Genomic DNA, 11,444 nt, shown 5'->3' with positions numbered 1-11,444 from the left:
TGGTCTACATAGTGAGTTCCAGGCCAGCTGGAGCTATAGGGAGACCCTGTCTCAAAAAACAAAAACAAAAACAAAAAAACAAAAAAAAAAAACCCAAAAGATTTATTAACAATCAAAATTTTTTTTACTATTGTTTTATGTCAATGACTGTTGCATGTATGTAAGTGCATCTGTGTTATGCCATACCCTCAGAGACCAGAAGAGAGAGTTGGATCACCTGTAACTGGAGTTAGTGACGGTAGCCACCATGTGGGTACTGGGAACCAAATCCAGGTCCTGTGCAAGAGCACCAAGTGCTCTTAACCTCTGAGCCATCTCTCCAGTCTACCACGTTTTTGCTTTTATTCTGTAATGCACTGTTTACTCAGCTACAACTTTTTGAGGACTGATCTACTGGGTGCGACTATGTGGTAGGTATTAGTACATTATGAGTAGCTCAAATGGCATTCCTAGTGCATAAAAACTACAAAGCATGCCTAAAACAGGGATGGTGGTAAACGGATTCCTAGTGATCACTGACTGACGAGCCAGTAAATATGGCCCAAGGGGTACTTCAGCTTAGCACTGCTACTCTGACCATGGTATTTCCTATTTTGGGGAGAGCTGGTATTTCCAAATTACATTGTTTTCCAATTTCGATTCAGTTGTTTCTAAACACTGTATGAACCAAAGAGTCCTCATTTTTACATTTGAAAACGGTAAACCTGCATTTTTAATTTGATAGTTTTGTACCCAGGGACGTTGATATTCATGACTCCACGTTTTGGTTGACGTAGGAATTAGTGTTGGGAAAAAAAATCTTTATTGCAAAGGAATCGCTGCAAATTTCCTTTAAGCAACTCTCGATGCCGAGAACTGGTCTGAGCATCTCTGCAACCTCGCCCCAGTGAGATACACCTGCACTTGTAGTACTTTGTCCGTCAAAACAATCTTTGTTTCCCCTCAAGCTAGGACTTGTAGCACGGGAGACACGCCTCGAGCCTCGGTGGCAAAGGGGAGGGGCTGGCGAAGGTGGAGGGGTGGCAGCAGGAGCGCACTTTTCCTTTCTCTAGCAGCGCAGCCTCACCTTCCAGCTCCAGCGTTCCCTACATCACCCTCCAGCCCCGCCCGGCGCGCTCACCGGCTGGCTCCGCCCCCGGCCCCCCCCCCAACCCGACCTCCGCCCTTCTGGCCCCGCCCCTCCGCTCGGCCTCCGCCCCCCGACCCTACCTGCGCTGGCGCCCACCTCTGGAAAGCCGCGCAGCTCGCGCGCCCCGTCGCGGCCCGGGTTCCCGGGCATGCGCGTTGCGGCGCCGGCTCCCTCCCCCACGCCTTCGCGCTGCAGAGTTATGCCAAGTATGTGAGGAGCCGACGAGGGCCCGCGGCGGTCATGGTGGGCCGCCGTCGCCGTCCCCGCGCTGGCGACTGGCCGGGCTGCTGAGGCGGAGGGGATGGCGGAGCCCCTGAGGAGGACGCTGTGCAGGCTCCGGGAGAAGCGCACCACCGGGGGGCCCCGGGCCGCCTCGTTCGCGTCGCCTCGCGAGCCCGCGGGCCCGCGCCTGGAGCAGCCTGCGCCGGCTCCCAGAGCGCGGGGTCCCGAGGAGCAGCCGGGGGCGCGGGTGCCGCAGGAGGCCGCAGACCCCGGCTGCGCTCCTCGCCACGTAGGCGCGGGCTCCGAGGGCAGCGGGGAGGACGAGGACGAAGAGGACGCCGACTACTACGAGAACATGCCCGCCGGCTGCGCTCCCGAGGGGGCGGGGGCGCGGCGGCCGGCATGGCCTGTCCGGGCGGCGGGCTCCTTCCCGGGGGCGGAGGGCGGCCGGAGGGAGACCGGCCGGCTACAGACCCAGTTGCGGGAGGCCTACTATCTGCTGATCCAGGCCATGCACGACCTGCCCCCTGACTCGGGCACGCGGCGGGGCGGCCCCGTGAGAGCCCGGGCTCGGGGCCAGCCTCCTCCTGTTCCCCGCAGCCCGCGGGGCCGGGAGCCGGGCGCCGGGGCCCGCCCTCCGCAGCAGGTGTCCCCGCCCCGGTCGCCTCCGAGGGAGCCCGGGGGCGGGCGGCCGCTCAGTCCGCAGAGGCTACTGTCCCGCAGCTGGAGCCTCGAGAGCCTCCGCGTGCGCGCCCAGCCGCCGGGGCTCCAGCGGTGGCCGAGCGACAGCTGGATCCGGTGCGGGGCGCACGGGGACCCGGACGAGCCCCCGCCACGTGGAGGCAGGATGGACGTCTGGAGCGGGGGCTGCGGTCGGGGTGCATCGTCCGCCGCTCTCCTGCCCGGCGGCTGCCGGTACCCTAGCCACCTCTCGGGAAGCGGCTTCAGGGCCGCCACGGGGCCCTCGGGGACACGCAGCAGCAAAGAGGACCGCGCCGAGGGGCTGCGCTTCCTCCAGCCGCCCGCGGTGACGGTCAGGAAGTTGCAGAAGTGGATGTACAAAGGACGCCTGCTGTCCCTGGGGATAAAGGGTCGCGCCCAGGGGACGGCACCCGGCATCCGCGGAGCGCAGGCAACCTCTCCAAATTTGGACTCTTGGAAAGTGCACAAAAACCACGGCCTCCCAGTGACTCCGGACCCGAGGATCACCTTGACAGGTAGGAGACTTGCGGGCGGTGGGAACGCAGCCGCGGTGTTTTCGAGTGACTGTGTCATGCATTTAGGGTCCCCCCCCCGTCTTGCCTTCTTTTTCTATTGATCCCCCCCTTTAGAGAGCCAGCGTGCCTGCTCCCTTAGGACCCCGGTGAGTAAAGGTTAAGCCCAAAGCTTGCTTTCTCCGTGGGGGTTCAGATGCGGCGTGCCTCGAGTTTTCTCTGTAATTCCAGGCAAATCCAGAGAGGTGGGAAGTTCGTGAATTTGAATTCGATCCAACCTAGATATTTACAGGCTTCATAAATTGTCATTTACTCTTTACGTTCCTTTTTTTTTCTTCTTTCCCAGGTGCTCACACACACATTCTCCATCGAGCTCAGGCGGACACACACACACACACACACACACACACACACACACAGAGACTCGCGCGCATGCACGCACGCACACAATCCAAACAAAACAAACACAAAGTCGCAGATTTCTTTCACTTGGGGGTTCAGATGCGGCGTGCCTCGAGTTTTCTCTGTAATTCCAGGCAAATCCAGAGAGGTGGGAAGTTCGTGAATTTGAATTCGATCCAACCTAGATATTTACAGGCTTCATAAATTGTCATTTACTCTTTACGTTCCTTTTTTTTTTTTCTTTCCCAGGTGCTCACACACACATTCTCCATCGAGCTCAGGCGGACACACACACACACACACACACACACACACACACACACACAGAGACTCGCGAGCATGCACGCACGCACACAATCCAACCAAAACAAACCCAAAGTGTCAGATTTCTTTCACTTCTGGAGAAACCAAAGATACTAGTATTTAATGAAAAGAGCGATCACTCCTGTACTTAAAAAAATTAAGAGTCCTAGCTTGAAAACTTGAAGAAACTCCATTTGTAGTAGAAATAGTGAATTTTTATGCTTCTTGGCTCCTTTGTGCATGTTTTCTATTTATCAGTGAAGTTTTAGGTTATCAGCTTTAGAAATCTTTTAATTATGTTGTAAATGTAAAAAGTTCTTTTGTGAAAGAAAATTAAAGCCATGTGACCTTTCGAATTACACTCAATATAAAAACTTTTTTAGGGAATGTAAAGGCCTACTTGTTAGTAATAGTTTAAAAATGCTAAGTGCTGAAATGTAAATCAATATTTAAGGTTTCACTAGTAAGAATTAGACTTTCAGGAGCCCTGTAATCTGAGCATTAGGGAAGCCGAGGCAGGCTGATGATCTCTGAGTTGGAGGCCAGCCTGGTCTACATCGCAAATTCCAGGCCAGCCAGAGCCATGTAGTGAGACCTTGTCTCAAAAAAAGAAAAATCACACATCCCACAGGACTAGGTTAGCACATGCTAACTTTATTTAACCAATAAACACAACTGTAGGGAGAAACAAAGTTCACAAAAGATCCAGCCAAACTGAGAATAAGTCAGTGATGGAGTCAGACAGTTTTTTTGGATCTGTAAATCTCTGCATCTAAATTCCATACTTAACATTTTGTGTTCTATTGGAGTGAGGAGTGGTAGTCGGTGGAGAGAGGTGCCCATTATACTAAGTTCCCATAAAAGCAGGTTTCTGGGTTTGACATATTCATAATTACATATTTCATTGTCACAATATTTTAGCTCCCTTGATTTTGGGTAATTTACCTCTGTATGACAGTTAAATTTCAGTCATAACAAAAATCAGTGTAAACTTTTACTCATGTTTTTTACTCTTTTGTTGCTGTTGTAAATTATTTACCATCTAATGACTTCAGTAATAGTGTAAATATTCAAGAATTTAAATAGGCGCATTTCCTGAAAGAATGAATTCAGTACTTTTTCATTATGACATTAAATGTGAAACTGCTAACATCAAAAGAAATTAAAACCAATCACTACAATTACTATGGCAATATTTTGTAAGAAATCTAAGCTAATGCTGCTGTAATTTCCAACCTAAACTTTTTCCTCTGTTTCTTTTATATCATACATTCATCGTTAGGAAGCATGATAGTAATTTGTGTCGTTTTAGGTGTCTAGTATATAGATTGGTGGAGTTTTCCAGCCCAGTTTTATGAAAAGAGTTTGTGTTAGGTCCTTCTGGGATCTTTATGTAGTTCTTAGGCTAGTTTTACACCCACTGTCTACCCTTACAAGATGAGATTGTTGTCATTCCACAACCACAGAGGAAGGTAGGGTCTGGGGTTTGCTGAGGGCTTCTCAGTGGTACAGAGATTCAGACTATTACGTGGATTCAAACTCAGTTCTCCAAAAATCTCAATTACATAAGGTCAAAGAGACTCCAAAGTTCTTTAGGGACTTGATCTAATTAATTGTATTAAGTTGCTTGGACTGAGGAAATGGATGGAATTTCAACAATGTTTAGAGGGCAAGTAACTTCCTGCAAAGAAGTGGGGAATTCTAAAATAGGTTTTAAAACTTTCCAGGGAATTAAATGCTATATTCATTTTAAACCTTTTAAAATGTTTATTTGCGGGGCTGGAGAGATGGCTCAGCGGTTAAGAACACTGGTTGTTCTTGCAGAAGACCCGGGTTCACATCTCAGCACCCACATGGCAGCTAACAGCTGTCCATAACTGCAGCCCCAGGGGATCTGACAGCTTCTTCTATCCTCTGCCGGCACTGCACATGACATGGGTGCACTTACCTACATGCAGGCAATGCATGCATACACATAAAATAAAAATAATAAAATTTAAAAAAAGTTTAAAATATTTATTTGCTTAATGTTGTTACTTGGAGCGTTCTTTTGAGTCGTTTTGTTGGGCTGGTTATGTAGCTTGGTGGTAGAGTATATGGGTTAGCATGCTCAAGACCCTGGATTCTATCACAGGCCCACCCACCCCCAACAAAGAATAAAATAAAAATAAATATTTTCTTAAAATTATACAAAGCCCAGTGGCAGCAGTACTTTCTTAGTTGTATAAAAGGTAAGTATTCTAATTTATAACATTTTTCTATATAATGTGCATGAGGATAATTTCTTCCCAAGTAGAATTATACTTTAGAGTACAGAATATTAGATAATGGAATAGAGATACCTAGTCTACATAAGTACCTAAAATGTTGAAACCATTGGGACAAATGGAAACCAAAGTGATTTCTGTTTTGATGTTTACTAAGAACCATTAAACTTTTTCAAAGTTTTAGAAATTTATTATTTTTATTTTATGTGTATGAGTGTTTTGCGTTCGTGTAACCATATCCATGTCATGCAGTGCCCGAAGAGGCCAGAAGAGGGTGTTAGATACCCTGGAGCTGGAATTACTGATGGTTGTTAACTGCTTTGTGGGTGCTGGGAATGGAGCCTGGGTCCTTTGCAAGAGCAGTGGTGCTCTTAACCACTGACTGAGCCATCTCTTCAGCCCCAAGAACCATTTAACTTTGGATGCTATTATAATGCCAAGAATCTGATGCATTTAAGTGTGTAGTGTTCACAGATTGGCCAATTTGTTCCTAATTGAGGTGATTATTTAAGAAACCTAAAGTCATTACACATAGTAAATATTGTCAAGTTTCTGCAAGCCTTAAGATTATGAAGGAGTCATAATTTATTTGCCAACTGTACTTCATTTTGTGTTTATAAAAAAGTTTTAATTAGCATTTTATTCTTAGAAACATTGAGAAGCAGTAGGTTGAGCTATTTTGACTGTTCATTGTGTTAAAACTATAACTTATTCTACTTTGACTGCATGTTTTCTTTTCCATGATCTCTAAAAGAAAAAACTTAGAGTGTATAATTTTTATTTTTTATTTATTTATTTTTTTTGAAACAGGGTCTCCCTGTAGCTGCAGCCGGCCTGGATTCATTATGGAGACTAGGCTGGCCTCAAACTCACAGGGATCCACCCGCCTCTGCCTTCTGAGTTCTGGAATTAAAGGCATGTGCCACCTGGCTTTTTAATATTTTATCTAAAAATTTTAAGGTAGTATTCATTTAGTTGGCATCTTTTTTTTTTTTTGAGACAGGAGTTTATGAATCCCAGGGTTGGCCTCAAATTTGCTATGTAGCCAAGACTGGCCTTGAACTTCTGATTTCTACATTACCACCCCAGATTTATGAGGTTCTGGGGATGGAACCCAGGGCTTTGTACATGCTAGGCAGGCACTGTACCAAGTAAGCCACACCCTCAGTCCCTAGCTGATATGATCTTTAACCATTTTAAGTGCAGCTGACACCGTGATGAAGATTGCCGGTCACTTTTCTGATGTATTTGAAGTTTTGATTACTCTTTACCATTTGTTATCTTTTCTGGGTTACTGCGCCTCAAGATTAGTACAATAGGTAAATCCTTTTCAGTTGTCTTCTGGCTTTAAATCCCTTGCTGAGACAGTTTAGCATTGTGGCCTTTGGAAGCAAGTACAGCTTTTTTTGGTTTTTTTTGGAAGAGTGCCATGGAACATTGGAGTTGCTGGTAGCTGGAAAACTTTGAGAATTACAAATTCAGCAGAAAGTGTTGTGTTGATTTGAAAGTCCCATGTTTCTAGATCAGTGATTCCCAGGAGACATCTCTATTTTTTGACAATTTCTTGGGCTGTTTTCTGAACACTTGCTGCAGATGGTATAGTGCTCACTGAGAGTAGTGCTTTTCAAACTTAATGTGCATATGGATTCCCTGATAATTGCCGTAAGATGCAGATTCAGTAAGTTTGGGTTGAGTCTGCATTTTAATCAGATGGTATACTGTTTGGAAGACCACACTCTTAATAGTAATGTTCTAAAGCTGTTGTGTCCCTCAATTTTGAGAAGATTACCTTATTCAGTGCTTGATTCTTAAACTAACCCCCGTTAGAGCAGAGCACTTGATTTGTTTCTGCTTTGATCTTATAAGTATGAATTAACACTTAGTGCTTATGGTCTATGATCCCATTCACCCACCCCCCGCCCCGGCCCCCATCAGTTCTAGTGAAATTTTTGAATCTGCCAGAGAGGAGAGCCTATTAATAACAGGGTGTGACGGAATAGAGATTTTGGGTTTTTGGTCAAACTTTCTTGATCTTAGACAAGTTACTCAACTACATGTGGCCTCTTTCCTCAGGTTGTTACGAGAATGCAGAGGATAATCCTTTTGGCACTGTGTGGACATTAAAGCTGGGTGCGAATACTGCCTTGGCCCAGGTCATTAGGATTCTGATGGAAAGTCAGGAGATTGGCAGTGGAGGCCTATTGCCTGGGGGAGCTCCTGAGCTGAGCTGATTGCCTGGGGGTACTCAGCATTCTGCTCCTTCTTTGTGCTGCTTCTCTTGCCCCCCCCCCCCCCATTCTGTGGAGCAGAAGCAGGCTCAGAGGGTTCCTCTCTACTTCCCAGTCTTAAAAACAAGTACAGAGCTTACTTAAGGGTTTTTACTGGCATCACAAGGGGGAAAAAGAGAAAATGCTTCTTTCCTTTTATTTACTCTCTATCTCCTGTTAGATTTATCTGGGAAACACACACAGTTGTAATTTTCTTTTTTGAAAAAAAAAAAACAAAAAGAAACAAAGCTAAAGCATAGATTTGGATATCTAATATGAATTATAAGAACACATTAATTAATTAATTAATTTATTTATTTATTTATTTTTGGTCTTTTTGAGACAGGGTCTATCTATAGCCCCAGCTGTCCTGGAACTCACTATGTAGACCAGTCTGGCCTTGAACTCACAGAGATCCACCTGCCTCTGCCTCCCAAGTGCTGAGATTAAAGGCGTGCGCCATTTTGCCTGGCTTATTTAGGATTTTTATTTTATTTTTAATTTCTTTTTCATATTTATTTTTATTTTATGTGTATGTGTGTATTGCCTGCATGTAAGTAAATGCAGTGCCCGAGGAGGACAGAAGAGGCCGTCAGATCCCCTGGAACTGGAGTTAAGGACAGTTGTTAGCTGCCATGTGGGTGCTGGGATTCGAACCCGGGTCTTCTGCAAGAACAACCAGTGTTCCTAACGGCTGAGCCATTACTCCAGCTCCCTTATTTGGGATTTTTAAAAGAGAAGGAAAGCCACCACTTGTTTCTGCAGTAGGTTTTAAAATGATGAAAAGATGTCTATAGATAACATACATTTTCAGTTAGTGTTGAAACACATAATTGCTGATGCTTAGTCTGCTGATACTTTTGAGGCAAGGGTAGTAGTTAAACATTCAGTAATACCATCATCTGTACTTATTATGAAACAGTTGTTGAGAAAACAAAATTGGCTTGAGTAGTTCATCACTATGTGGTATATTTTTCTGAGTGAAAAACTACAAAAATTGCCAGTTTTGTATGCTTTCAGATTTTCAAAATAAATTAGCTTTAATTAGAATCTGAAAAAAAATAAAATATTTTACTTACTATTTTTATTTTATGTGTATGAGTGTATTGCCTGCATGTATCTAAGTGTACCCTTGTCATGCAATGCCCATGAAGGTTAGAAGAGGGCATCAGATTCCCCTGGAATGGGAGTTAGGGACAGTTATCTGCCATGTGGGTGGTGGGAATTGACCTGGGTCTTCTGGAAGAGCAGCCAATGCCCTTAACCACTGAGTCATCTCTCCAACCCCCAGAATCTGAAAATTATACCATTAACATGTATAGTTTGCAGGAGTCCTTTTTTGCAACTTCGCATATTTTTATATTTTAACTTATAACTTAATATATATACATATATAAAATCAGGAGCACAGAATAACTCTAATCCATGCTATTAGACTAAAGCATCAATTTTAGCATAAAAAGGGAGGGAAGATTACAGCTAGCTTCCAGTTTGATGAGAGACCCTGTATCAAAAAATAAGATGGAGCTGGGCGTGGTGGCACACGCCTTTAATCCCAGCATTTGGGAGGCAGAGGCAGGCGGATCTTTGTGAGTTCGAGGCCAGCCTGGTCTACATAGTGAGTTCCAGGACAGCTGGGGCTACAAGGAGGAGAAAGCCACCTCATGCCGATTTTTGGCTTCGTGGATGCACATGCATTCCCACGAATTCATACACCACACGATGACAAAAATAGTTTTAGTATGTCTCAATGTGATTATTTCTTTTAGTATTTCACTTTTATTAAACACATCAGCTTGCTTAAATATAAAATGCTTAATAGCTTTCTTTTTCTTGCAGTTCCTTGGACAGTAGTACAGGTAGAGGCCATTTCAGGGATAATTTGTAGTGTATATTATGTCAAAAACTCTGATGGGGATGCAGGAGAAATGGCTCAGCGTTAAGATCACTGGCTGCTCTTGCAGAAGACCCAGGTTCAATTCCCAGTACCCACATGGCAGCTAACAACCATCTGTAACTCCAGTTCCAGGGGATCCAGCGGGCACTGCACAACATGGGTGGTCTTGGACACATTACTTGGCTATTGGGAGTAGAATTTTTGTGATTTTTCAATGTATTTCTAACATAGTGTTAGTCTTGTCAGCAGCCACCTTATGAGGTAAAATGAGGTGACATTCTATGTTCAGAGAGAGCCACTTGTTTCTCCATCAATCGATGGGTAGGTCTGTGGAGAAGGTAAGGGTATGGGTTGTGGGGTTAATTTTGAATACTAGTCATACTTGTAGGACTGATGGAGAGGGTCAGGGAAGTTCAGGACTTCCATGCTCTCTCCTGCCTGATGGATAGTAATCACTTACTGAATGAATCAGTGGCTGGCATCAATGGAACACATAAGAGCTCATCTAGTTGATATGTCTAGAACTATTTGAATTTGAACCTCAATTTGTGATAAAGATTGTTTTGTTTTGATTAATCTGCTTGGTTGGGTACATGTTTAGGATTTAAAAAGAGATAGTTTTACTTTTTTTTTGGTCTTTTTGAGACAGGGTCTCCCTGTAGCCCCAGCTGTCCTGGATTCACATTTTTAAAGGACTTTTTTCAGTTGGAAGAACTTTATTGAAAGCCTTGTTTATACATGAACCTAATTTTTTGTTTGTTATTAAACTCCTCCTTGCTTAATGTGTTTTATCACTGTTATTAAGTCATTATTCTTAAATTTTTTTAAGGCTGAGATGAATCAGCCAATACACATTCATTGTAACACTATACAGTCATAATTTACAAACATGACATGATCTAGATTTCTAAAAATGTAGTATTTTAATTATTATTATCATTATTTTTGAGGAAGGGTCTCACCATCTAGCCCTGGCTGGCCTGGAATTTGCTACATATACTACGTTGGCCTCAAAATGAGTTCTTATTTTGATAGGTATATATTTAGCCTATTCACTGCCACGGAAACCTGCCTAAAGCAACTCTTTGGGGTCTGGACAGATGGCTCAGTGGTTAAGAGCACATAATATACTGTTCTTCCAAAGGACCTGGGTAGGACTTCCAGCACCCATGTCAGGTAACCCACCTGTAACTCCAGCTCTAGGAAATCTGGCCTCTGTGGGTGCCTGCACACATTTTGTAAAACTCTTGTAGACATACATACAAATAAATCTTTTTTTTAAAAAAGCAACCCTTTGCAGGTATAAAATTTTCTTCTTTAGATAAAATAATTAACATTCTTAGAGTCTTACCATTACTATATTAACACATACACATATGTAAATATCTGGGGTCTTCATTGGATTACAGATTCTTAAGGTTAGGGCCTATTTTGTTTAGGTGCTGGTTAGGTTTGTGAATAATAATAAAAACAACAATAATACCAGTGCTCCCTTTGCAGGTATAAAATTTTCTTCTTTAGATAAAATAATTAACATTCTTAGAGTCTTACCATTACTATATTAACACATACACATATGTAAATATCTGGGGTCTTCATTGGATTACAGATTCTTAAGGTTAGGGCCTATTTTGTTTAGGTGCTGGTTAGGTTTGTGAATAATAATAAAAACAACAATAATACCAGTGCTGCATTGTTCTGTTCGGTCTAATTCCTTAAGACTGAACAGAACAATGCAGCACT

At 43.9% G+C, this 11,444-nt stretch overlaps 1 protein-coding gene across 5 annotated transcripts in view; it reads left to right on the top strand.

Moving 5' to 3' along the window:
• Positions 1-1,313: 1,313 nt before the first annotated feature.
• The window catches only part of Syde2 (synapse defective Rho GTPase homolog 2), a 41,743-nt gene continuing 31,612 nt past the window's right edge, over positions 1,314-11,444 (top strand). For 2 of the 5 annotated variants that reach the window (XM_029560289.1, XM_029560290.1), the window contains exon 1: positions 1,317-2,568. In XM_029560289.1, the coding sequence (XP_029416149.1) occupies positions 1,431-2,568 (1,138 nt within the window). In that variant the 5' untranslated portion in view covers positions 1,317-1,430. Of the gene's footprint in view, positions 2,569-11,444 lie in introns of all 5 variants that reach the window. The other 3 variants (XM_029560288.1, XM_008826261.3, XM_029560291.1) reach the window with 2 other exon arrangements.

Source organism: Nannospalax galili, unplaced genomic scaffold (assembly GCF_000622305.1).
Source record: "Nannospalax galili isolate Female #2095 unplaced genomic scaffold, S.galili_v1.0 scaffold9, whole genome shotgun sequence".
Taxonomy (NCBI): domain Eukaryota; kingdom Metazoa; phylum Chordata; class Mammalia; order Rodentia; family Spalacidae; genus Nannospalax; species Nannospalax galili.
Note: the sequence above shows the minus strand (reverse complement) of the source record. Positions and strands in the feature narration are given on the sequence as shown.